Source organism: Pagrus pagrus, assembly GCF_965226575.1.
Source record: "Pagrus pagrus genome assembly, chromosome: 2".
NCBI lineage: Eukaryota > Metazoa > Chordata > Actinopteri > Spariformes > Sparidae > Pagrus > Pagrus pagrus.
This window is the reverse complement of record NC_140186.1, coordinates 17,529,507-17,557,330: the sequence shown is the minus strand read 5'-3', so window position 1 is coordinate 17,557,330 and position 27,824 is coordinate 17,529,507. Positions and strand designations below refer to the sequence as shown.

The window sequence follows — 27,824 nt, the reverse complement described above, 5'->3', positions numbered from 1 at the left end:
AAAAAAAACATTTTAAACACTATTAAAGTTTTGAAATACTGGTAACCATTGTGGTCAGCATTCCTTCTTTTTATAATATAAAGCATTAAAACTGTGTCAGAAAAAAAAAAGCCCAGAAACTGTGTTGTGTGTTCAAAGGGTTAATTTAGAGTTATTTGGACTCTATTAATACTTGTAGTTTTGTGTTTTGTTACATGGGAGAATGTAATATACTGTAAGGCCTACTGAGATTGTGATTGAGATTGTATTTCATGTACAACAACTTCCATATGATCAGTTATTACAAGGCTATTGAGGAGAAACACTTAGTTAATGGCCAATAACATGATATTCTGACTAATGGTCATTGCATGTATGATTAAAGCCATTGAAGTAAGGAATCTTTCATTGCTTGACATGCTGATCAAAATGTTAATATTGATCAATCAGTTGCCAAAAAAGGGTTAGGGTTAAGGTTAGATGTTGTTATTGCTTAAAATCTGCCTAAAATGCAGAAAATTGGAACTCGTGACAACTCTGTGAATTTGAGCTCAGGCGCATAGTCCACTGTCACCGCAGAATAACCAGACCGTTAGAAACCAAGTACAAATTGAAAATTAACAAGGTATTATTGAACTTGGATGGGAATGATGGCAAATACGATATCCTGTTTCGAGAAACAACTGTGATGTCGGGACTTTCCCCTTTCCACTCAAAAAAAAAAACACTAGCTACCCAAGAAAGATGATAAAAGCGCAATAAATTCCTCTGGGAGAGAAAGGATGGTTGTGTTAGACCAACACATTAAGTTCCTGGAGGGTAATTACAGTGTAACCACTGCTGTTAGCTGGGAGAAGCAGACATGAGGTCATTATGGGGCTGTCAATGGAGAGGGACGAAGAGGAGAGAGCCAGAGCAATTTAGCAATTCTGAATATTTTACGACACATAATTATGGTTTGGTTTTAGGGGGAAAAAAATGAACAGGAGTGGTACTGGATGAGTGTATGTATGTATAAACGTATGTGTGTGTGTGAGTGTGAGACTGCTGTCCAACATCATGTGTGTCTGATTATTACACCGCAATCATTTCTGGCCTCTCTCTCTCTCTCTCCCTCAATCCCTCCTCCATCCATCTCTCTCGCTCCCTCGTTAAGGGTTCAGTACCGAACAAAGCACACAGTCATGCAGAGAGAATGTGAGGCTCAACAGAGCGCTTCCAGCTCACACCACAATTACATACGGCTTCTCCCTCACTGTCTCTTCCACCCGCCTTTATCCTCTCTCCCGATGCTTTTCTCCCTAAAACATCCCTGCTCTGTTCTTCTACTCTTTGCATAATGTGTCCTTGTCTTCCTCCATATACGCATCTCTGTCGCACTCAATTTGTCTCTCTTGTGGTGGCCAATTAGAGCCTTATGTCTCCTTCTTCACCCACGGGCTGTGGGTCTAAACTGATTTTTTTCAGGGTAAAGAAAACATTTTCGCCCCCTTAATAGCTCTCTGTGGAGCTCATTGTAATGCTATTTGCTACACACGAGCATGTTGGGTAATATTTCCACTGATGTTTTTTTTTGTGTGCCACGGCTCAGCACACCAAGTTCAGCCACATTGTTATCTCCAAGTAGATGCCTCCCTTTTTTTTGTTCCACATTAACTGTGCTGCAAGTTGGAAGAAAGTAATCAAGAAGCGTCTTTTTTTTCTTGCTTCCTGTATCTCTTGGTGAGTCTGCTCTCCGTCGCTGCCTCTTTATTTCTATCTCTGTTTCACCCCTTTCTCCACCAGAGCGTAGAAATGAGGGCTTGATAACCATCTGGCTGTAAGCAAACTCTCTTTGAGCTTGCAATTTCAATCCCCCTCCTCATATTTGTATAGATAACAACAAGACAGTAGAGGGAGGAAAATGTGCTTTATCTCAAATCGATCTAAGAAGACGAATCAAAATGCAGAGATGATGTGAGGCTCAATCTAGAAACTGAACCAAAAAACGACGAGTCAACGATAAATACATATGCGACTGCATCAAAACCAGATGAATTTCCCAAGTTAAAGATTTTCAGGGACAGATAATCAGCATTCCTACCTCGTACTCTTGAGAGAACTTCAGATTGTCGTTTGCCTTGAGGCGCTCAATGTGATCTGCCAGCTCGGAGATGGAGACGGGCGGGTGACTTGCCATGCCTGCCGAGCACAGAAATAGAAAAAGAGGCCATTTGGATACATGTACCAACTAAACTCTTTTGGAGGAAAATGTTAAGATTAAGGATTCTCAGAGGAGGTGTTGTTTAGTGTTCTGTCCATAGTCAGTGGAGGAAGCAAATGGAAGTGGATTTTTCCCCCCTTTTTTTGTTAAGTGACCATTTTGTCTCCAGGCAGACAGAAAGAAGAACAATGTGCGTGTTGTGAAAGTTACTGAGGCACAGTAACATGTCCTCAGAGTATATGCACACTGCTGGTGAAGATAAAAAAAGGAGATGACACAGGCGGTTAAAAATTTAGTATGAAATTTTTTTTCGAGAGTTTGTTTTAAGGAGGTATTCCGGTGGCATTTTGATGAAATGTTGTCAGTTCAAGCAGCTTCATCCTATAGGGGATGGAAGGTTAGTTAGCATGAACATGGGAAAGACGGAAAGAAAGAAAGAAAGAAAGAAAGACAGAAAGAAAGAAAGAAAGAAAGAAAGAACATGAATGTGAGTGAGAAGAGAAGCTCTGTTGTGGACTGGGACCAACTAACTTGACAAACGGCGATAACCGCGGTACACTGATACACGGTAGGCTGAAAAGGGAAACAACACCATAGTTAATCTTAAAATTACAACTCTTGCTCTGTACACACACATCAAAGCTACACCTGTGTGTGTACAGGTGTGTCCAGTTTACCTGGAGTCTGGAAGTTGATTCTGCGTAGCTCCACTGGATCGGTGGGATGATGGGACGACATGGCTTTGCTACAGGGGAAACTGCCCTTCCTGCCTTCAGCCTCAGCCCTTTTCCTGGAATTACAGATCAACACACATCGTTAAATGTATCCCCAACCCTGATGAATTGGACCTTTTTACTGCATGACGAAAAGAAGCTGATTCTGGCAAAATTTGGGATTTGTAAACTCAATTTATGGGGATTTGTGTTTGAATAAATGGGCCGGAGTAAGCCTCATAAAATTGCTCCTCGCATTTATAGGGATAGCTGTAATTTTCAGGAAATTTCTGTTTTGAAATCTAGCAGAGCTTTCGTTGACTGCTGGTTTTAGTGTTGCAGCTTTTTATATGTTAATGACTGGCTCATTGTCTGGGATGGAGGTGGGAAACTGCCAGGAGTTAAAAGTGACATCCACTCTCTCATTTCCTTTGCTTTTTTACTCAAAATCATCGACATGAACAAACTCATGCAGCGCAGTGGTCATTGTTCCTACTCTGAATGTGCACAGTTAGATGTTTATACCTCATATCTTTATCAAATGCAGTATACTATGCTACAATTTATCCAGTGTGTTGAAGGTTACAACACAATCATCAAAGACACATCAGGTTAATTCTGACTCTACCAGGATCTATTATCTACAGCACTCTTTGCAAAGGCTCTGCAAGGAAAATATCCCTGTAGGAGGGTGGAAATGGTAATAGATGGTGTTTGTTTACCTGTCAGGTTTGCTGCATCCAAACAGGGAGAGGAGCAGATAAAAGAACAGACAAGGATGAATAACATTAGTGTCCACTCAACAAACATCAGGGACTAAAGCAGTGCTGAACTTATCATTCTGCCCCTCTTATTAAAACTTAGTACAGTGTTTGATATGCTAAATAGCACCTCCTATAGACACAAAGATAATCAGCGGATGTAAATGTAAATGATAAAAACTTGACAACTAGTGACATTGACTCTATGATAACATACTGGAAATATGTTGTGAAGTGAAACCACGAGTGAGACATAAATGGCTGTGGATCAGCAGCAGCGTGTATGTACTTTACATTATTACCATCAAGGTTAATCATTTTGCAATGGCCACATTCACAGCAATTATTCATGTGCATTAAGAAAGCTGTAGCCAGAGGAACAGATGATTCTCATGAATAATGCTAATGTGTGATAATGTTATCTTTCCCCTATTTGTTATGTGAGCTGACTCTGCTCCCTGTTTATAGTTTTCAAGAACAGATTACAGAAAACACACGGTCACATTTCTATTAAAAGGAGTAAGCTAAACCCAGGTGTGATCAGTACGACAGATGTTAGTCCTGCACGTTTCATAAATAATGGAAACACATAATGAACAAACTGGGCTTTGCTGGAAGTCTAGTATTTTCACCCAAAGAAGTTTTCAAAGGGGGGAGAGGTGAAAAGCAGCTAGGCTACTTGTGTGGCCTGTCCTCTTCCAGGTCAAGATGGTGGAGAGGAGGTTGTATCAGATATTTTATCACTGAAATCTGTATACTCTGTGATTTTGTTGTTCTGTTCTGAACACGCCACATCTTATCACTGCATGTCTGTCCGTCCTCCGAGAGCGTCCCCTCCTCCTCCTCTTCCTGAGGTTTCTTCCATGTTTTTCCCTGCTACAAGGGTTTTTTTTTGTTAGAGCGTCTGAGGACAGAGGATGTCTTTCACTGGACAGATTCTACAGCCCACTGAGGCCATGTTGTTTGTGATTTTGGGCTATATAAATAAAATTGACTTGACTACTTTTTCAAACACTTGCTTGCTGGAATTTTTGCCCAAATTGTTGTTGTATTAAAAACCTCTCAGTGTGCTCAATGGATTATTAATCAATTAATCATCACCACTGTCCACAATTAGAAATCTTAGAAAAAAAGAGGTCCTGTAAACTGAAACTGCTAATAGCTAATTTTGGTAAACTTTTAATGGCGTCAAAATGTAAAGAAAAACAGGCCAAACCCCCGGGATGTGGACTTGAGTCATTGTGACTTGGACTTAAAAATGACATAAGACCCGACAGACTTGAGAAAAAATGACTTGGGAGACTTTGAGACTTGGACTAAATGACCTCAGTCACATGTGCTTAAAACAACTTGGATCAAGTGGCTCAGAGCTAACTAACTGACTCCACTGACTCCAACACTATTATGGGTGATGTTCACATCAGCCGTGATAGGAACTGTTCTCCCAAATCTTATAGCACGATTATCCTGACAATCGTAGTTAGGATTAATTCATATTAACTTATTTTCATCCTAAAGACTTAAAAGTCCTGTCTTATAGCAATAGTCCAGATATTTTATGTGAAGGATAATAAATTGTGCATACCTTTCAGAGAGATAACTTACATTATTTCTTGTTTATGACCTTGCTTGTTAAAAGTTATTTGAGAACTGCTGCTTGACTTCAGGCAAGAAATATATTAAAATATCTATACAATATATTTTACGGTCTAAAAATGTCTTGGTTTGAAAAAGGAGATGAAAACAATGAATCCCTACAGAGGATGTTGCCCTTCTGTGAATATGTAAACTGCCTTTGCAATTATTTTTTCTTATCTTGTATTCACAAAAACTGTCTCTCCCCTTCTCCCACCAAACCATTGTCACATCTTCCTGGCTCCACCGTGCTGTTCTTACCTTTTAAAGAGGAGAATGGCGATGACGATGCATACGATGAAGATGACAGCCAGCACAGGCCCCACCACCCACAGCAGACCCTCTTCTTCATCTACGATTGGCTGAGGATCCACGTCCGATGAGGTCACGGGATCAGAATAAGGGCTAGTGGCGTACATAGTCTGAAGGGAGAAATGTTTTTTTTTTTTTTTGCATTTTCACATTTAAATTGGACAAAACTTAATTAAGATGGTTGAACTGTGTGACCCTGTTTCTACTCACATTCTCAGAGAGGTCCAGCAGTGCCAGCACAAAGAAAACATACTCCTGTCCGTTCTGCAGCGGACGGTTGCGGAAGTCTCCGTAGTTTCTCCCATCACCCAGTGTGAACTCCAGTGGGAGGAACTTAAAGTGAGCTGTGACATAGGCCCTCGGATCTGATTGGCCAGCCTGCCTGCGTATGCGGAGGGCACGACTCACACTGGTCCTGTTGATCTCTTTCAGGAGCTGCAAGGGAAGAAGAACAGAGGACGGGTAGACAGAGATAGATGGAGGAAAGGATTAAAACAAAGGTAACAAAGAGTTTCACAGAAAAGATTTGAAATGATAGAAAATCGAGAATAACAGGCATCATTGGGTAATTATTTTGTTCTCATTTATGCCAAGTTCAAATAGAGTGCAACATCAAAGGCCATCAGTCACACTATTTCTCAATTCCTCTGACAAAGTAAAGGCAGTTTAGTCTTTTCTCTGGAATTGTAATATTATTTTCCTGAAAAAAATGTTTTGCTTAATATTTGGAATCTATTTTTCCTTTTTATAACAAAAAACGCCTCGTAGGAGAAGGGCACTTTTGGCAATTTTACTTCACACAAAAACCCTCATCAGTAAAAGGAACAATGGGCTGCATTGAGCATTATCAGCTAAGCACAAATGTCTTCATCATCAACTGGATTGCCACCGCATTTATCCATTGAGACAGCGGGCACCATAAAAACTCTATTGAAACTAATCTCATACACATGAATGTGCTTTCAGAGCGGTGTAATGAGGTGATTAAGTCTTTAGAAAAAGGAATTTGATGGGAAATGTTATGTGAAAGTATTGTCTGGACTGAAGAGGCAATGGATGGCCAGGTCATCTACCTTTGCATGATTAGATACAAATAGACTGATACAACAGAGTCAGTGGACTCGGCACAATTCTTTGTTTATGTGACTTCAATTTATGTTCAATTCAGAGTATTAATGCATCTGTCAATGGGCAAATTGAGGGAAGGGAGTTAGCAAACAAAACTACACATCATCTAAAAATACAAATATGACCGTGTAAGAAATAAAGCTGAAATACACACAGATTAATGAGAGCGGACAGTCCATATTTTGCCAGCAATATCCAAACGTCTAAGTGAGGGCTGCCCTATGTATCGTTTCAGCATCCACAAAGCAATGTGCGCATGAGCAATAGTCACGTTGCAGGACATGCAAACTCAAATTAACTAAAAAACATCACGCTCCAATTTTTATGCTGCTTTAAACTTGTACAGTTCTCATTTTCCATGATTTATCTACAAGAGACGTCTGTCTAATTTTTACATAATTTAGTCTGATTTAAATTTTTTGGATACATGAGTATGATTTTTTTCATATCGCAAAAAAGACAACATAATGACATGTTAGTTTGCATTATCACAATACCGTGCAGCCCTAGTCTAAGTGCATTTATCAGTCCATTCACAAGGAGAACTGACCGTCTCTTGTACTGTGGAAGTTTAATGGCTTCTGGAATAAAAGCAAACTTCCTTCTTTTTGTTTCACATACAGGCTGTAATGGTACGAGATTCTTATGATATGATAAGAAAATAATATCAAAATATCACATTTCAGTATTAATCAATTATTATTATCAGTTACAATAAGCCTTACAGAAATGAAAACAGATGTTGTTTTAGTTAAACAAATACCTTATTAAAATGACAGATATGAAACTTGATATAAAACTGAAAAACATATATTTTCAATAGCACTAATGCAGTAGAGGTCATGCCCGGTAAACCATGAGATGGGTACACCGCCGCAACCTGACATACAGGTGATCTAAAATGCATTCTCACAGGTACAAGCTTGAACAGTGTACTTTTTGAGTACTTGCTCAGTATTACGCTGTACTTGGGATCTTACTAATCTCAAAGACGGAGTCAAAAACACCAATCGCTGCTTGTTCTTTTGGCATGGAAAGTAAATGAAAAAGTTAAAATACTCTCAGTAAAACACTTAATATAGTCTGATCTGCTCCGAGGAGTTTAGCTCACGTAGGCAGTAAAATTGCTGCTGAGCCTGTCTCACAATGACATCTGTATTTTCATTAAATCTCAAGCTGTCTTCAAACACAGTTCCCACGTATGTGTGGGTCTGAATGATTTCAACACTAGAAAGTCTGTCAGTGTTGGAAAGCTGCCTATTTTTTGTGGTGATGCTACCATTTCATCCCGTCCACAGATTCTTGCGTTACGCTTTTGATTACAGCTGCAACAATAAGTCGATTAATCGCTTAGTTGATTGAAAGAATATTAAATGCTCCTTTCAATCAATTTTCAAACAAAAATGTCAAATATTTACCTGTTCCAGCGTCTTAAATGTAAGAACCTGCTGCTTTTCTTTGTTATCTATGATAGCAATCAAGAGTTTTTGGTGTTTGAAGACGTCACTGGGAAATTCTGATGAGCTTTTTCTCAGATTTATTCAGATTCTCAGCTATTTGTGACTGTCAGAGATCTTTCAGTGAGAAACTGATAATCCATCTGATGAGTTGATGATCTAAATGAAACGCAGGTCAGTCACCAATATGTGACGTTTACATGTGTTTATGAACCTTCTCTGTATCATATCATGGCCATCGCTCCAATCGTCATCATCACCCTCTTCACATCATCATAACCTTACAATAAGCTGTTTACAATGACCATTATTAGCTATTTATTAGTGCAATCTCTTGTCTGCTGCATGTCTCACCTCATCCAGGTTCATCTGGTCGGGCTCCTCCCAAGGATTCAGGAACTTCCCTCCTCTCTGCTTCTTCAGCGGCACCACCACCACATAGTAACCCCTGAAACACAGCACACGCCGGGTTTAGGCCTTTTAAAGGAATACTTCAGTTCGATGTTTTGGGATGAAGATCGATACCACTGTTATGTCTGTAAAATAAATATGAAGCTACAGTGTATAAGCGAATGTGAAAAATGTCCCAAACTACAGGAAAATGTTTGTCAGTAGTGATGGTTTGATTCAGGTTGTGCTTTAACGCTGAAGGATTGGTTCCATTTGGTATCTATTATTGTTCTTGGTTACGACAAGCAGATGAGATTATCAGCTTTGTGCTTTCATTTGGCCTGTTGTGGGAGTCCTCAGACTAGCTTTGCTGCCAACACTGAGAAATCCCTCCTAATAGACCAATAAATGAAAAGCAGCAGCAGGAGGAAGCTGTAAAATTTCCTTACAGGGTCTGAAGAACAATTCATTTAAAAACAACCTAATCGGAGCAAATTTGGCACAAATTACTATTAAAAATAAATTCATTACACCAAATTCTTCACTCTCATTCTCTCAACTCATCCATTGTCATTACCTGACTTTGGCCGTCGTCTGCACGGTTGGTAGCTGCACAGTCACCATGCCGTCTGCGTTGGTCTTTCCAACCACCATGGGCTTGGTTTTTAGGATGTCCGGGGCGGTGGTGGCCGTGACGCGGTGCTGCAGACCCCCAGCGCTGTTGGCCCGGTTGGTGAGCAGAAAGGAGTACTGGGTGTCTGGCTCTAAGCCAGTGATCAGCTTCTGTGTCTGCTTTCCATCCACTTCCACAGACTGGCCCTTTCCGTACAGGATCTGGACGTGGGGTAAATCACATAATTTGACAGTTAATTGTATACTTTGCAGGTTAAAAGACAAAATGCAGCACATATTGTAAGATCTTAAATATTCCACAAGGTCTTTATTTGCCTCAACAGAAAGAACAAGGAGTTTATTTCAAAGAGGACCATCAGTGTTTGTCTGAGACCGGCAGCTCTATAGTCGCTGGGTTGGTCGGTCCACAAAAATGTCACCCTTTTGAGGCCAAATTTGCCATTGAGGTCAAATCTTTGTGAGGTTGTGTGCATGTGAATGCATGACTGCGCGTGTGCCTGCATGTACCTTTCCGCTTGTTAATTTCCCCTTTAATTTTATTGGTACAATTTGATTAAACTTCGGTACAAAGCTTTATGTGTTGTCTTTGCCGTCGTTGCTGTTGGGTGAACTTCCTCTATCTCGGTTGAATTAAAAGCCTTCGAGCAGCTCAAGAGGCGTTATATGACTGCAAGGCTTCATCAATTATCCAACAGGAAGTGTTGAAATTAATGAACAGCGACCTAACAGGGGAAACTAATGGTTGGAAATAATATGATAAATTATGCTGAATTTTCTTTGAGTCATTGTAGAACAGGTAATTTCCCCATTTAGTATCAGCCTTCCTTTATTTGTTTTTACACCATTTGAGAACTGGCTCATTTTAATTATGGTTTTGATTTAACTACATTTAAAGGTGCACCGTGAAGCTTTGTTAGTGACAGTTCTCCAACAGTTGCTCTATTGTTTACAAACTAAAATGTAAACATGTTGCTTTAAAGTAGATTTAAAACTCATGTTAGGTCTTGCAAACTGTTATTCCTTGTATCAAGACTTTTTCCACTGTTTACAGGCCTGAAAAACTTGCATAGTGCACCTGCTCGTGCTCATGCAAATCTACTCACGGTGAATGGCTGGGCGGGGTTCTTGTCGCGGATTTCCCAGGACAGCAGGACAGAGTTCTTCATGGCAGCCTTCACTCTGAAGTTGGTGGCAAAAACTGAGGCACAAAAATATAAAACAAAAAAACATGAATATGATTGCGGTCTCATCGAATCTCTCTTCTGAAGCAAAAGTAATGGCCTTACCTGTGTGCCATTCTCTAGTACCAGTCTCAAGCTAGCTATCTGCTTTGATCAACACACAGTGAGTCCGACTGGACAGGGATACTTGCCCAAGACCCAAGACTCTTACCTTGTTTTGGGAAAAGGACGTTGGGTCTAAGACTACAGTGACAAGACAACGAAAAAGGACACTTAGGATGTTGTCACCAGACGCTGAGTGTCTGAATGAGTGTGTGTGTGCATGTGGGAGTTGTGCACCGTATATGCACAAATGTGCTGTTAGGAAGCGTGTGTTGCATCCTGAGCGATGAAGATGGGTTGTTAGGAAGTGAGTGAGTCCTACCTTGGTCTAGCCGCTGCGTCCTAAACTGGACACTTGGGCTGAACGGCCCGGGGCCGACAGCTGTGAATGCGCACAACCTGACATCATACACAGTGTCTGCACTCAGACCCTCCAACAAAACACTTGATTCTGGAGCGGGCACCACAACTTCTGAGGCGTTCCCTCGACTGTTTATATCCTTGTACAGCACCGAGTACTTCATGATTTTCCCATTTTGCTCAATTAGAGGGACTGATTTCCACATCAGCCGGAGGGAGTTGGCAGAAGCCTCCTCTGAAATAACATTCTCTGGGTATCCACTTGGGGCGTCTTCTGGAGTGGTCACCTCCTTTACGGCCTCCTCTCCGTAGCCCATTTTGTTACGGGCAGAGAGTCTGAACACATAGTTAGCTCCCTTGTGGATGTCCTGGGCAGTGTAGCGGTTTTCTTTGGTGGGGAACTCAACCACCGTAAAGGGGAGGACGTCAGTGCGGCCGAAGGTGAGGCGGTAGCCCAGGAGTGGGGTTGGTGGGTTGGGTGCAGGGACCCACTGAAGCAGAGCAGTACCTGAATCAGTGGCACTCACCATCAGTTTGGGCTTCTCAGGCACTGGAAAGAGGGAAAAATGGAGAGAGAGAGAATGATGAAAAGACAATTAGAGGATAATTGCAAAGCACATTATTCATTGCCTCAAGCAAAATATGATTAATATGGCACCAAAAGATGGCTTCTTACTGGTATAGCAAGGTGTGACAGAGTGAGACATAAACCAATTCAATGATTTAATGGCCTCTAATGATCATTAGTGATGCTTTAGTCTCAAGGATCATTACTAGCTATGTGTGTGTGCAGACACACTTACGTGGCAGGGCGGTGCAGACAGAAACAGGTTTGCTGCGAGCACCATCCCCCTTGGCAGTGTAAGCCCCCACTGATACAGAATAGGAAGTGTCTGCCTTCAGGTCTCCAAGAACCACCTCCTACAGCAAACAACAAAAAGCACCGTCAGCTGCACAAGGTAACTTACTTATGTGTGGCCTCAGGACAATGAGCAGGGATTCAATTTAATGAAAAAATCTGGGTCAAAATTGGTCAAAAAGGTTCAGCCCCAGTGACCAAAGGTACAATTATGAGTACAGAAAGTTACTCAGCTCTTTTCTACACCAACAGCCAAGAAATTCATTTTCTCAACAAAACTCAAAACAACTATATCAAATTATCTCAACAGAGCTCAAAATGTGTTTTTCTAGCAACACAAAAATGTCATTTAACTTTTCAGACACTCAAAACTCATTTAGATTTGCCTCCATCTAAGCGCTAATCTGAATATTTTCTTCATTTCCTGGCCTGCAGAAAGCATAAATAATCAGGATATTTTGGCAATACCCGCAAATGACTCATATCAGTTATCTATTTAATGTTTTTTTTTCAATTTTCTTTTATTAGAAAATCCTGGAGAAAAACAGAATGCACAAATGAAAAAGGCCCCCTCCTGCTGGGTTTTAAGCCCTCGCTCTGGTCTTAGGAGATTTGAGAGCTACAATCTCATAAACATGACTCATCTACTCTCTGTGCTTTGTTGTTATTACTATTAAATAATAGAAGGGTTTACTCACGTATTCAGTTGAGTCATCGTTTTCCCACTGAGCAATGGAACCGTGTGGAGGAGAGGGAGAGAAAAACACAATTCATAATATTTAGGATACGATCTAAAAGACTTCAAGGCAAATACATCATCCTCTACTGCTATCTATCAGGAGTAGGTGGCAGGTATTAACATATTTAGGTCCTTTATTTTTCCTTGACAGAAATTGAATAATGATTGAAATAAAAAAAAAATTAAGGCTGTTTAGCCTGACCAGATAAGTGGTTACATAAATGGCAGATTGTAATTGACATTTGTTTGACATTTTGAGGAATGCTCTTATTTGCTTTTTTGCTAAGAGTTAGATAATCAGATTGCTACCACTTGTCACTTGTCTGTGTGTTAAAGGAGACTTATAATATTTCAATGTGAACATTTATAATAAGTAAATAACGTTAATAATAAAGTTTTATCAGGCATTCATAAAACAGTTCCTGGTAGTTAAACTGATCATAAGGTGTTAGAGAGAGTATGTTAAGGTCACCTGAGAGTCCTCTATGAGGATGTCCTTGATGAAGGGCTGACCCTGAGGTTCTCCGTAGTTCATCCTCACATAGTGCACTTGGTAGCCCCGGATCTGACCGTGCTGCCGTTCGGGCGCGGGTGCTCGCCATTTCACCCTAATGGCCGAGGCGTTCACAGTCTCTGCCTCCACCCCTCGCGGAGGACCGCTTGGAACTAAAAATGCATTTTGGGATAGAGGTCAAGGGTCACAGATGAGGGCACTCAAACCTCTTATGTAAAGGTCTTCCCTTTTTTCTAATCAAAAATCTATTTGTTTCAGGGGCAATAAAAAAAACACCCAAAAGCTAAAAAAAATGTAAAAATACACCCCTCCAAAAAGTCTAAAACTGGTCTGATGTCTGGGAAAAAAAAGTAAAAATAGTAAAAAAAATGAGAGTGCTTGAGGAAAACATGGAGGAAAAAAGCAGTGGAGGATAAGAAGCAAATGTAGAGAAAGATAACAATGGCAGATAGAAAAGGATTTGTTGCCATGGGCCGATAAACAGTGGCAGGCAGTCAAAGAGAAAATACTGTTATCAAGAAAAACCTCTTTCGTGCTGCCAAAAACTACACTCCTCCCAACAAGAAAAAAAAATATATTGGAAGAAAATATATAAAAAAAAACTCCAGCCACTGCTATCTGACCTTTGCATAAAGACTTGAAAGAAAGCCGAGGTGAGAAAAATTTCTGAATGGATGCATTGGGAGTATGTGAATATTAAGAATATTACTAAAAATATTATTCACAAGTAAAAATAAAATACATTTATTAAGTTGAGCTTAAAAATGTTCAAATAAGTGTCTAAGAGCTGGAGAGGAGTTGGAAGAGCAGACAGTCAGAAAAGGTGCGGAAAAGGCCAAGGAAGAGCAACAGCCAAAGGGTTCGTGTTGGTATTGTTAGCGGAGAATCGAGTGGGAAATCCCAACCTTCACTTTTCCCCAAAAAACAGGGGATTTTAGAAGAAAGGGTAAATTGTGGGAAAAAGATGCTGGCAAAAAAGAGGATAAAAACGGCTTGTGGAGAAAAAAGGGTTACTGTCGAGAAGAGAAAGCAGTGCAGAGGGAGCAGCAGGAGGAGATTTCCGGAGGTTTCTGGCGGTTATGAAGGAATAAAGGAGAGGTTTTGAAAACTGGAGGGTCTGACAGCGGTTCTTAAATGCATCATCAACCGTTTGGATTGCAGGGCAAGGATAGACAAAATGCCTATACTGGCCAGTGGAAGACTTGTTAGTTTAGGATGCTTTGAGCTCATTAGTGCTATGTTAGTTAGGAAGCCATTGTTAGTGGGGCGGACCATCCTAATACAGGCAGGGGGGGTTCGTTTGGGAACATACCATCTTCCTCGGTGCGGGTAAGCAGCTGTAAACTTTCCGGTCCATCCCCAGCTTCCGTCTGCGCCCGTATCGTTATGCCATACTCAGTCCATTTCTCCAGGTTTTCCAGGAGATACGGGGAACTTTCCGGAGCAATTCCATCAATTCTTTTAGACATCTTGTTGCCCTCAGTAGTGGAGTACTGGATGGAGTATCCTGTAATGACGCCGTTCTGAAACTCCAGAGGAGGTGGAGCCCAACTTACCAGGATGCTGGTAGAACTGGGACTGGTGCATGTGATGTCCTGGGGAGGTGCTGAAGGAACTGATCGGCCAGTTTTTTGAGGAAGCACAACAGGGGTTGTTTGGGTAAAATGTTATTTGGTGGTGTGTGCGAGTTGTTGTTGTTGTTGGTGGGTGGAGGAGTGAGGAAGTGAGGTTTGCCGTGAAGGAAATGGGGATGATATTGAGCAGACGAGAGACAGAGAACAAAAGACAAAGAAACATAAAATGAAAACAAAACACTGGAGAACAGAAGCTCTTACGAAAAAAATGAGCCTGTGACTAGAAAGCAAGATGGCTGAACAAAGATACTGGATGATGGGTGTCAACTTCTGTTTGGCAGAAATGTTTGATTAATGAAAACGAGTGAATGGCTTAAAAAGAGATGCAACACAAAAACACTGACTAGAGCTTTAACACACAAACATACCTGCCCATAACTTACTTGTCCTCACAGCCTACCCAAGCCTCTGTGATCCAACACGGTGTTTTATCTCTATCTACGAGCCTCTGGCTTCTTACCTTGTCTTTACTGATTCTCTTATAGACCTCAGATTGGTAGCCAACAAATCAAGTTACTTTGCTTTCATTTATTCGTAAGTTGTTTGGTTCTATATTTGCTGAAATACCATTTTGAGTAGGTTTAGTTCTGGGAATCATAAAGGAGCTACTTAATGATACATTTGTTGAAATATCAAATCTGAGGTCAGTTAAGGTCTGGATTCACGACGGCCTCCTTTTGACAAGGCAAAAATCCACATACAAATTCATAATGGTCTGATCTCGCATTCATGTATTAATGATTCAGTTTTCGTGGCAATTCTTTTTGCATTGTCAAAATAGAAACCTTTCACTCTCGCCCACTTTCTCTCTCACTCTGTCCCTCTGTCTCTCTCTCAATCACACACAGTCACACACAGCGCTATCTACGGTTGGACCTACGCGTCTGTGGCGTGTCGATGGACACTTCGTTGGTATACGCCCCGATGCCGTGCTTGCTCTTGGCAGCCAGTTGAAAGGTGTAGGTGGAGAAAGGCTTCAAGTTTTTCAACAGGTAGGAGGTGGTGGGCTCAAAGCTCACTTTCTTCTGAAAGGACATTAAGACAACGGGACGGCAGAAGACGTCAGGTCATGAGCAAAACAAAAGAAAGAGGTTGTATTAACTACTCAAGGTGTTCAATAAAATCAACCTTTAGAAGACACTACACAGATTCTGGTCAGGTTCTAATACCGAGATCCTATTTATCTCCTGTTTGCCCACCCATCCATCTATTTATACATCTGTTCTAAATCTGTAAACACCCATCCAACCATCCATGAATGTATTACCTCTGCCAGGGAGGTAATGTTTTCACCTGTGTCCATTTGTTGGTTGGTTGCTTTGTCAGCAGGGTTACACAAAAACTACTGAAAGGATTTCCCAAAACTTGGATGGAGGATGGATCTTGGTGCAGAATAGACCTCATTAACTCTTGGTTTATTTTTTTCTCACTTTCTTCAATATAGCAAGGCGTTATTAAATGTTTTTGTAAATTTCTAAGTAATTAATACATTGATCTTGATTAAGTTGGTTGGTATCTATGAGTGAGTACAATTTGATGCAGTTCCCTATACAATTCTGGATCTAGAGTATTTAAATATGGGCTTGATTGAATTAAAAAGGGACTGTACAGCCTTGGCGGAGGTATGCACTCGACTTAATGCCAGTTAGTCTAGCAATACAGTCCTCTCAGCTACCAACCAGTCTGTCTCTCTGTCTTGTCTTACCTCCTCTGTGTCGTCAGCTCGTCGGTAGACCAGTTCATATCCTGTGATCTGGTTGTCAGGACCACCCTGGGGTGGGGCCACCCAGGACAACAGGATACTGGTCTCAGACTTGGCCTCACCCTTAAATTCTGAAGGTTGGGATGGAACTACAGAGGAGAGGAAAAATGGGATGAGTAAAACCATTTTCTTACTTGTATTCTTGCAAACTTGTTCAGTTGAACATCTGTCTAATACATTCCCACCATCTCTTACCTCCAGTCTTGGCTATAATCTGCAGGTCCTGGGACAGGGGCCCGTCTCCTACAGAGGTGAAGGCCAGCACTCTGATGTAATAAGTCTTGTTAGGAGTCAAACCCTGGATGGTGATGAAGTTGGCGCTGCGCACCATCTGCTTCTCCCACTGCACAACACAAGCACATGACATGATGCATGAATGCAAGCAGACACACAGATGCACACTCAAGTATGAGACACATGCAGGCAAGTTATCCGTCATCTGTGATTCATAAGAGCAGCAACAAAATTAAGCGCACACCTGGTTGACTGGCAGCATGTTGTCTGAGGTGTAGTAGACTCTGTAGCCCACCACCTGTCCGTTTGGTTCCTCTGGTTCATCCCAGTGGATGATTGCTGTTGTGGTGCTCAGCATACGACCTCTGACCTGCAGGGCAAACAGGAGAACTTTAGCAAAAATGTGCGCGGAAAATGTAAGTTTTGTTGAAGAAATGTGGCTCAGTTTTTTCGGGAACTAAAGATTTAACTTATTAACTTAAAAATTACACACTATAAGCAAGATTTACTGTATGGAGATGCAGAAGCCACAACAAAAATAACAGATGGCTGTGATATCGCAGTGAAATGACATTTATTGAATTTGCTTTCTCAAACTCTGACCTGTCGAGGAGGCGACGAGGGGGCTTGCTCGGCTGTGCGAGCCTCCACCACATCGCTGGAGGGGCCCTGGCCGATGGTGTTAACGGCGGCCACACGGAAGTCGTAGTGGGAGTACGGGCTGAGGCCGCCTACGCTGTAGCGTGTTGTGGCGATACCATCAATCTCTTTATAGGGGTCATCTGATCCTTTGGCACGGTGCTGGAGGGAAGAGAGAAGAAAGGTATACTGATTATCTGTCTGTCTATCTAAGTACACTGTCTATCAATACACAGAAATTGTGTGAAACTAACAAACTGCAAACATCAGACTCTTACTATACAACCAAGATTTACCCCAAAACATACAGAATACTTTTTGTGAATGTGAGCATCCATTCATCACCTCACTGTTCTCAACATTTAAATTCATTACTCCTTGTGGGCAGAGAGCACTCATAAGATTTCATTTGAGCAATTTGGCGACTTTATGACAATCAGGAGAGACAGGAAACTCTTTTCTTTTGCAGCCCCACTTTCTGACTTAGGCTGTTAATAACTGTTTATACTCATACAGAAATCCAGTGCAGCTTGAGCCAGCTTTAGTCCCGTGTGTCCAAAAGCGTGTTTGCACATGCAGCAGCGCCTCAGTGTCTGTTACCCACCTGTATAATGTAGTAGGAGACAGGCTCGGGGTTGCCAGAGTCCCAGGTGAGAGTAATGCTTGTTGCAGTTCTCTCTGTCACCACAGGGATACCAGGAGCCTTCGGCAGAGCTGAGGGAGAGAAAAGAGATCTTACACACTTTTTCTTTAAAAAAGACATATTCATGACACTTAAGAGGAACTTTGGACCCTAATGACTGGCTTATACTGAACATCACTCGAGCAGAGTCAGTTTTTTATTTTAGTGCTCCCAATTCATTGAACGATCTGGACAATTTAAAAACAAGATCACAAATCTCCCAGCCTTATTGAATTATTTTAACTGATTTTCCTTTATCCTCATCTATGTTTTCGCTTTAAATAAAAGTGATGGAAACATTTAATTGAACAGACCAGCTCAATATACTAGAATTATACAATGAACATAATATCTGCACAGCAATTACAAGAACTGGACCATAAATATAGTCAATTGAACTAAACACATATAGTGAGATCAGCAATATGCTTATAAGTAAGTTATAATAATAATTATAATAATAAGTTTATAATCCCTTCAAAGACTGTTTAAAGTGGCTCATTTTTAATCCTAATTAAACCCCCTGTATACTGACAAATCTGAATACAGGCTTACTATATTGTTGCTTCTTCACAAACTGTAATAATTCTTCCCTCTTTTGATTCTGAATATTCATATTATATTATTTATTTATGTCAAATATTTTTTTATACTTACTAGTCTTATATTATTACTTAAACTTTATACTTCTTTTGTGATATACTGTACATTTTCTCACTCTCAGAGAGAAGAAGGCTTCACTGTGGATGGGTTTTTATTCTTATCCTTCTTAAGTCTTTTTGCCTAACTCTACTGTTATTGTACTGTTAATTCATTGGTGGCAGGAGTGGTGTGGTGTTTCATATGTACTGCTCGTGGATATGTAACATGAAAAATTATTATTTGATAGCTTGCTGTTTACAAAGTGTGGTTGAATGTTAAAAACAAGAGGTTTGCTCATTTGTGGAGCCTCTATATGAAAGATTTTAAAAGGTTTTTAATTTGAAGATGTATGGAAACATACATATCATATTACATTTGTGATGAATTAATTTAATTTCAATTGATTTATTCATTTATTAATATCTTTTAATCATTTATCTATGATAATTATTATAAATACTCTGCCGGGTTATTAAGGGTTATTCACATTTTTTTGTCTAATGTAATGTTTATGTCAAATTCCATAAATATAAAATGAAAAAAGTTGAATAAAAAATCAGTTAAGACAAACACTCTTTTGGATAAAGTGAAACATCAACGTCTCCACCATAAGCACACATATAACATCATATACAAACCCACCTTTCACAATGATTTGTGCCACCGCCTCAATCACTCCAAGCGTCGACATGGCGACGCATGTGTAATTATTGGACTGGCGCACGTCGGTCAGTTCCAGGACGTTGCGGCCGATGGGCATGTCGTCCTCAGGCGTCAGGTCTTCCGCTCCCAGCATCCACTTCACGTATGGCATCGGGGAGCCCACTGCCACGCAGGTGATGTTGACGTTCCCCCCTGGCATGATCTCGCTGTCAGCTGGGGGGATGGAGAAGCGAGGGGGGACACGACGCACTGGAGTAGACAGCGAGAAGAGCGGTGATTAGAAATGAATGGTTATAATCAGGGTCTGTACACTGTATACCTTGATGATTTTATGTTGTTCCGTGAGCTCTGAGATTTAGTTTTATGGCATTCAAAGAAGACCTAGAGCCTTTACACAGTCTGATACATCACCGCTAGGGCACATGTGATATCAAAATGTTTTATTCATGGTGTTTTTAGGTGTGCACCATTAAATATTTTATGAACTGAATCACAAAAGATACTCACAGAAAAGAAAAAAAAACACAGCAAACACACATGCACTCACAGCGAATAAAAGGAGAAAAGAAGAACGCAGGGTACAGTACATCTCAAAGGAGTAACTGTACAGGCAGGTTTAAACCTTCAGTGCCTCACATAAAACAGCCCAAACACACAAACACAAACGGCAGTTAAATGGAAGAAAAGCAAATACTCAGGAGAGACTCGAAAGAGCCACACACAGACGTTAGTGTACGAACCTTCTCGCAGCTCTGCAGAGGGAGGTAGGACAGAGCACGGCGGGAGGAGGAGGAGGAGGTGGAGAGAAAAGAGAGGAAAATACCAGAGAAGAGACAGGAGACACAGAGAGAAAACAAGTTAGACAAAGGAGTGTGGCAAGGTGGCAACAGGCAGAGGGAAAGCCGAAGAGAAAAAGGAAGAAAGAGAGAAATGAGGAGAGCAAAGAGACAAAACAGAGGCCATAAGTGGCCTGTGTGTGTTGCTGAGAGCCTTCCTGTTTGAGGCAGCCTCCCCAGCCGGCTGTCTCCATAGACCGCCTGTCAAACACTCACTGAGCAGCACTGCAAGATTTTACTGGCCCCTGCAAGCACTGTTAGACGCACATCACTGACTCGGCGCTGCTCGTGTGTGTCCGCGTATATGTGTGCACATATATACGGTTAAGTGTAGGACATGGATGTGTGTTTATGTGTGTGCATTCGATCGTTTGCGTGCGTGTTTGTTTCCTATCCCTCGGAGCAATGTTGGAGTCAGAAAGGCATGCCACGCTGTTTAAAGCCTTTATTTATTTCTTTTTTTCTGGGCGGGCAGACAACAGAGCAAAAGGCCACGGGAGTTAAAATGTCTCCAAGATTCAAACATGTGCATGCGTGTGTGTGTGTGTGTGCGTGTGTTGAAGGAGACAGCGCCTGAGGAGGTGAGATGCCTGTCAGATTTGGGGAGAAACACAAGTCTTAACCAGACAATGATTTCGGTTTTTTTCTTCGAGGTCTAAAGGCTAAGAAGGGAGGGCAGAGAGATTAATAGCCTGAGTGAAACACTCAGCCTTGCCTAAACCGCTGTAAAGGAGCGCTCGTTTTAAAAACGATTCTGTTTTATGGTTTCCCGGCAAAGAATTATGAAACACAGGAGATTTAATATCATCATTATTATAAACGAACATTTCTAGCAGAAGATGTCTTGTGTAAAAAAACATGTATCTTCTAGGAAAAGACACCTGCTCATTCATTATGTGATGTGATCCTTAAATCTAAGCGCTCTAATTGGACATCACTCTTACCTCTGACATAAAGGTTAGCTGGGGTGGAATAGCGTGTCCCATCGCTGTTGGTGGCAACACACTCATACTTCCCCTGGTCTGACTCCTCACTCATTTCTATCTGGAGGGCACCTGGATGGATGGAGGGATAGAGGATAGAGAGAATAGAGAGAGAGAGAGTCATACAGAAAGATAGTGAGGAGGAAAGGGCAATTACACAAAATTGGAAGACATCAGATCATCCGTTATAGTCCAAAAAATACACAACGTAGAAATGGTAAGAACTGCATAAAGGGTAAATGAATCTGAGGGAGTTTTCAGCAAAAACAAGCTGAACTCTGTATGAGGAATGCTAAAAAGGGAGCCAAATCTATTGGGAGAAATTAGCATGTTTCTACCACTGTCAGCAGGAATCAGCCCAAAACAAGGGTCAGCTTCCTGATTTAGACATTGGAAGAGAACAAAAAAAGAGAAAAAAGAAAAAAGAAAGCACTGATACAAAGCCTACAAAAACGGAGAATGTAGTCTTCATGCAAGGCAGAAACAAATCAACCAAGCAACAAAATATGTGGAGAAATCCAGTCAAATACAGCACTTTTGAAAATTCTTTGCTGAAAATTAAAATGCAGTTATATTAGGGAGCAAATCATGTTTTAGCGTTCAAGGATAAAACGTCACAAAGATATTGCCATGGCGATAAGATATCCCCCAACCCTTACGGATCCACCAATGGGATCAGGAGTGTGATGTCATTTTTAAAAAACACACCCAATAAGGAGGTAAAGACATCCACCGACCTCCATCAAGGCCAACAGATACAAAAAACAAAAAGGAACGACATACGCAAAGCCTTGGGAAGGGACCGACGCTTTTCTCGCTCCCTGAAAACAGAAAAACTGTCAAAAAAGTCAACCAGAGGTTTCGTTTAAAGATGGTGTGGTAAGGCAAAAAAGCGCCCATAAAAACTTTATCAAAAAAGTGGTTGTTTGGGGCTTTTTATCGGCAATGAGAGAGAAAAGAGGAAGTAATGGTAAAAAACCATGGAGAAATGTGTGTGTGTGTCTGTGTGCACGTTTGTGTGTGAGCACACTAATGTCTGCAAGTGAGGCTGAGTCTTCGCCATCTGGACTTTTCAGGTTGAGCGAATAACAGCTGGGAGGGAAAACAAAACTGGGACGTTTGATTGGGCAAATATAGACAAGGTAGGAGGAGAGGCCGGGTCAAGCTAAGGTCAAGACCCCCCCTCCGCTAAAAAAGAAAAGAAAAAGAAAAAAGAAATAAAAATCCGGTCACAAAAAGAATAAAAAAAAAAGCAAACAAACGGTAAAAATAAGTGTGTTTTTTCACCTCAAACTAAGCAACAAAATAAATACAAGTAAACACATCATGCTTTAGACTGAAAACAAAGTAGATGTAAGGAGCTATATGATGTTAAACTGATGGATACGAAAGAGAGATCACAATATGGAAGGAAGGAAGCAATGGATTTTCTGTGTTACAGAGTGAACGTTGAGGCTGGGATGTAAAAAATTAAAGGATGACGAGAGGATGAAAGACGAGGAGAAGGAAGGTGATTAAACGTCAGAGTATAATGAATTGTTTGCTCAATTCCAATTCCCTCCTCTTGCACCTACTGCAGATCTGAAGCAGCTGGATGAGTATTACCAATATGGCCAAGTCCTGAGTCTTTTGGACTAAACCCACATTGATTAATCCGCCCAGAGCTACTTTTTGTCAGATCTGAGAGACAAGTAGGAACCGGGGATTGAAAAGGAATCAGGCCACTGTGTCATGTTGGTCCTCCCAGCAGTCTTACCTCGTATGGGCGTGCCACCTGAGTGGGCAATGAATGCACGAGATTAGAGAAGGAGAAGAAGAAGAAAATGTTAGTACCACAGGAGGGGAAGGGGATAAGGAAGGGAGGGACTTGGGGGTTGGGGAGGTAACTTGGAAAGGAGAAGAATCAAATTAGAGAGAAAAGACTCAAAATATAGATCCTTAGAGAGGAAGAGCGAGAGGCATAGAAGAAAAAAAGACAGAATAAATAAAGACAGGATAAGCCTGAGAAGAGAAAGACAGATACTAGATAGACAGAGTGACAGACTGTGACAGAGCTATAAGGAGATGGGTTATTGATTTGACTTCATTGACTTGCAGCAGGGGTGGATGTGGCTGTAAGAGTAGGGTAGTATCTCCACTGCACTTATCTGGGTCTCTCAGAGGTGGACTGGCACTCTAAGTACACTTAACTGCCCTGAGTCTGAACCTGCACTTGTCCACCCGCACTTGGATCAAAACCAGGTGTCATCCTGTTTATAATATAGTGTGTAACTACCTTTTATATCTGCCCCTCAGGGAAAAATCCACCCTCCAGTACTGGCATCGTATTGTTTTTGCTTTTTTTGCTGTTGTTAGGCATTGCATCTTTATTCTAAATCACCAAGATAAATGGTAAAATGTAGACGGTGTGACATTTAGTCAAAATCTTTCTAACACGACTATGAACTAGAGTAACAGCAGGGAAATAAGCAATTTAAAATATCAGCAGCAAATGTCAAGTTCATGTCTCAGCCCCTCAGAAGCAAAGAGCGAATGTGTGAAGACTCAGTATCTTATCATCAACAATCACACTGGGAGGAAAAAGAGCAATCAATGGCCTCACGCCAAGAGACGTTGAGTTTACAGCAAGAGGTGCCTGGCTGCAAATAACAACTGTTTTCATGAATGACCTGAAAAGCATTTTTTCGATTAATCATTTAATCATCTGGTCTGCACTAACAAAGAAAAAGCACTTTCACAATTGGCTAATAAAAAGCCTTTAAAAACTTTTAGGTTAAGAACAATAATTTGATAGTTAAGTTAAGATAGTAAAATATTATGTAAGATAAAACACGTTTAAATGCTAAAAAGCTTGGCCGACACTATGGCAGGTTTATTCAACTACCTTTTACATTTACATTTTCTTTCCCTCTGTCTGACATGTAATGCTCAGAATTAAAACATGTTAATACAATGCACCTTTTTTTAATATTAGAAGTAGGTTGTTACTTTGATTCTCATAAATTCCCTCTACTTTAAGAGCCTGGCTTAAAATGTTGTAATGGGAAAAAAAAAGTATTTCTGTGCTTAGCAACAGACATAACTAATGAATGGGCTAATTAGCCTACTAACAAAATGATCAAAGGGGCAAGAATGAGGTTGTTAAAGGGCCACATTGGGCTACAGGCTGCACAAACCAACCGACCAACAGCTCCAAACCCTCAGATATTCACTTTGCAATGATAAAAAATGAGAGAAATCAGTTGTAAGAAGGTGGAACCAGAGACTGTGAAATTAGAAATTGTTTAAACATTAATTAAGGAAGTAATCGACCGAAAAAAAACTGTTACCAGTAATTAATTTTCTGTCATTTAACTAATCTAATAACTGACTAATCGTTTCAGCTGTAGGGAGGTCTTACTTTGTCTCGTAGGAAAATCTCTGAGCTATTTTTGCTGCATGGAAACGGAGGACATCACTGACTAAAGTGAAGATCCAAAGACATGATTCTGATTTATAAACCAGTGAAAAAGTACTGAAGGGTAGGTTTTTCTTTATTTACTCAAACATGTCTGACTCTATAGTATATATTATAGCAATGTTAAAAACGACATCTGCCTACGAACACTACCTCTTAACAGTAGTAACCATGTTTAGTCTACACAGACTACACTGTACAGTCTAAGAGTCTGAAACCTGGTCGTCCATTGATTTCCTTCCAGTGGCTCCACCAGAGGCCTAGCTAACAGCCATCTAAGAGTTGATGGCTTATTGACTGGTAACTCTATACAGCAGAACGGAGAGAGTAAGTGGGTGAGTGAATGACAGAGTGAGTGAGTGAGTGAGTGAGTGAGTGAGGGAAAGAGTAATTGAATAAGTGAAGGAGCGGGAAAGTAAATAGGTGAGTGTGAGGAGAAAGTTGTTGTAATTCTTTTGGGCGTGGAAGGGCTGCAGGTGCACAGGTGAGGGTGAGGCCAGCTACCTCTAGGGTGACAGAGATATGTGTGTGTACAGGTGTGTGCATGTCTATGTGTGTGTGTTTGCTTTTTGATGTGTGGGTGCCTGCAGACTTTTGAGTGTGTGTATTTTTTGTGATTTATATCATCTCTGTGTGTGACTGTTAGTAAAATGCATGCCATGCATTTTAATAACACCTCAACATTGTAAAAGGTGAGCAGCAGCAGCAGTAGCAACATTAGTGAGAAACAGTATGTAGAAAAGTGGACAGTGAGGGTGTGGGCCTCGGAACAGAAGCACTTACCAAAGGACTCTGTGGTTAAAAAGATACAAAGAGAAAAGAAACAGCATAGACATTGCATTACAATCGGACCATTGGTTACACAGAGGAGTTGACTTAAGTAGAAACACCTTGAAAAAAGCACTGGAACGCCAAGAACAAAAAACTTTAAAAGAATTGTAAAAGTCAGCTATTTTTGTAATCATCACATAGAAGAAGCTAAACATAACAAATATTTGACATTTTAAGTTGTAAAAATTGTGTAAATGCTACGATTTTTTTTTCATTTTTGTAAAATAAAGGTCAAAAAGGGTTGGTCCTAGCAGGGCGTTGAGGGGTTGAGCCAGAGAATTAAAAAAAAAACAGGGACAAAAGTAAAGAGGTTGTTGCTCATAAAGAAGCCAGAGAGTTGGGTGTCCAATAACAAGAAAGGGATTTTGGGTCTAGCCTCCAGAAGCAGAAGGCGGACTGAGGAGGGGGAGGGGTTTTTGCTACGACAAGTTGGGATTTTACACACTACTGTGGCTATTGACAGGCCGATTGAGGCGGATTAAGTGGCTTGTCCGAGAAATCTGTCTTTAAATTTAAAAAAAAATGTGTCAATAGAGTTCCTCAATTAACATGGATACCATGTGTGTCAATTTCACACCCACGCAAGACACACTTTCCATGAAATAAGGAAAAACAAAAAGTTATTAGATTGTTTAGTCACAGCAGTGAGCCATCTTAGAGAGGCCGCTCCCTCAGTACATGCCACCATCACTCTGGTTTACCTCACAAACTCATGTCAGTGGAGAAATTTCTTGAGATATGACTGGAGACATGTAGCGCACTGATGCGTGTCGCCATAAATATTTCACAATGTTTTTGCTAAGAGAAAAATTAAACCCTTCGTGATGGTGATTTGCACGGGAAGACCTCAGAGAGTTTGGAGGAAAGCGGAGAAAAGTGGGGAGTTGGACTTTTTTTGGAGGCCTTGAAGAGTTTAGAGAAGTTGGGAACACAGTCAACTCATACCACAGCAGCAGCAGAGAGAGAGGGGCAGCTGAGGAACACAGCCAGAAACCACGGCAGGAGGAGTGCAGAACGGCAATAAGAAAAGGGGTGAACGAGGGCGAGAATAACAGAAGCTTTGTAGGAACAGAAAATAAAAAAATGGGTTGGGGTGAGAGGATATTGAAAGAGGGATAAAAGCAAAGTGGGAGGGAAGAAAACCTCCAGGTGGAAATAAAAAGCCGGGATTGAAGGGAAGGGAAAGACTGGAGGGATAAAAGCGTTGGTTACCTGAGCGGAGCTGCTTGATTCGTCCGTTGTTATTGGACGTGTTGACCGGCAGGAAATCCTTGAACCAGGTAATTTCTGGGTCAGGGTTGCCGCTAGCAGCACAGAGCATGGTGGCGGTCCGAGATCGCTCCACCACTTTCAGCTGGGGACCCATGTCTATGGTGGGGAACCCTGAGGGCAGCTGGTCCTCTGGAAAAGATCAAATACACCAGTCAAAGAGAGCAGGATGTTACTCACATCTTCAGCTTGGTAGCATAGTGCCATGCTGTTCACAAGCATCCTCCACAGTCCTGTCAGAGGGGCTAAAATACACCTTCACCCACATCCTCTGTCATGTTTTAAATGTGTTAACCCCAGTGGTGCATTGAATCTTGGCATCATCATCCCCAACGCTAATCTGTTCCACCTCCCACTCCAGGGTTGACTCTCCCTGGGCCTTATTTACTTGTCTTATTGTGTGTGTCATTGTTATTCTATGAGGATAGACGTACAGCTGAAGTAAAAAGAAAATACTCAAGTGGGTTGTTAGGAATAAATATACTACAGATCAGCACTACACCAGTTTCCTAATATTCCTATATGTGTGTTTATTTTCCTTCTAAATCACAAATACAAGCGCTTGCTGGTCTATTCGGTCTAATACAACAGTCGTACCCTCATGAAGGTTATAATGTTTACTTTTTTGTTGAATCTGATTCAGCGAGGTGTTGATTCAACTCAATTTAGAGGCTGCGTTTTGTGGTGCTGTTGAATTGTATTGGGCGACAATGAGAGGTGTTTCTTTCTTCATTGATGTGAACGTAGCAGAAAAAGATTTTGGAAAAAAGCTCTCAGTATAATGCAATACAGCTCAACAACACCACACACTGCAGCCACCAAAATGACGCTACAATTCAATCAGCACCTCTCTGCAATAGATTCAACAAAATAGAAAATTATAATCTTCTGTTAGGTCGTATTTATTGCAGGGCTGTTGTTTGAGACTGCATTAGCTTTAGCCAGGTGTGCCTAATGAACTGGCAACTGAGTGTCTGTAGCTGTACTTGTGCTCGAGGGAATCACACTGGTGTGTCGCTTCTCTGTATAAGCCGATATCTACATGTATAAGTATAAGTAGGCTGCCTTTTACACAGGATAAAGTAGGATAGTGTGTTAATGGAAATATTACCATATTCAGCTTCATCTTCAGGGGGAATTTCACACAAAGCCTTGCTCGTGGATATGTTATATCAGCTTTTGCATTAAAACATATATCTTGACCCTTTCATGGTTGAAACCAGATC

The 27,824-nt window shown here is 41.0% G+C and overlaps 1 protein-coding gene across 15 annotated transcripts in view; it reads right to left on the bottom strand.

Moving 5' to 3' along the window:
• ptprdb (protein tyrosine phosphatase receptor type Db) overlaps positions 1 to 27,824 on the bottom strand; it is a 158,274-nt gene that overhangs the window by 23,121 nt on the left and 107,329 nt on the right. For 5 of the 15 annotated variants that reach the window (XM_084344997.1, XM_084344990.1, XM_084345001.1 and 2 more), the window contains 25 exons: positions 26,542 to 26,730; positions 22,798 to 22,815; positions 21,003 to 21,113; positions 19,963 to 19,974; positions 19,202 to 19,471; positions 17,840 to 17,949; positions 17,200 to 17,397; positions 16,841 to 16,966; positions 16,558 to 16,705; positions 16,306 to 16,451; positions 15,481 to 15,625; positions 14,279 to 14,581; positions 12,925 to 13,118; positions 12,412 to 12,438; positions 11,658 to 11,775; positions 10,817 to 11,404; positions 10,315 to 10,409; positions 9,156 to 9,412; positions 8,543 to 8,636; positions 5,814 to 6,038; positions 5,553 to 5,713; positions 3,618 to 3,629; positions 2,860 to 2,972; positions 2,714 to 2,755; positions 2,063 to 2,160 (listed from right to left, as the gene is read on the bottom strand). In XM_084344997.1, the coding sequence (XP_084201123.1) occupies positions 2,063 to 2,160; positions 2,714 to 2,755; positions 2,860 to 2,972; positions 3,618 to 3,629; positions 5,553 to 5,713; positions 5,814 to 6,038; positions 8,543 to 8,636; positions 9,156 to 9,412; positions 10,315 to 10,409; positions 10,817 to 11,404; positions 11,658 to 11,775; positions 12,412 to 12,438; positions 12,925 to 13,118; positions 14,279 to 14,581; positions 15,481 to 15,625; positions 16,306 to 16,451; positions 16,558 to 16,705; positions 16,841 to 16,966; positions 17,200 to 17,397; positions 17,840 to 17,949; positions 19,202 to 19,471; positions 19,963 to 19,974; positions 21,003 to 21,113; positions 22,798 to 22,815; positions 26,542 to 26,730 (3,800 nt within the window). The remainder of the gene's footprint in view (positions 1 to 2,062; positions 2,161 to 2,713; positions 2,756 to 2,859; positions 2,973 to 3,617; positions 3,630 to 5,552; positions 5,714 to 5,813; positions 6,039 to 8,542; positions 8,637 to 9,155; positions 9,413 to 10,314; positions 10,410 to 10,816; positions 11,405 to 11,657; positions 11,776 to 12,411; positions 12,439 to 12,924; positions 13,119 to 14,278; positions 14,582 to 15,480; positions 15,626 to 16,305; positions 16,452 to 16,557; positions 16,706 to 16,840; positions 16,967 to 17,199; positions 17,398 to 17,839; positions 17,950 to 19,201; positions 19,472 to 19,962; positions 19,975 to 21,002; positions 21,114 to 22,797; positions 22,816 to 26,541; positions 26,731 to 27,824) is intronic. The other 10 variants (XM_084345003.1, XM_084345004.1, XM_084344995.1 and 7 more) reach the window with 6 other exon arrangements.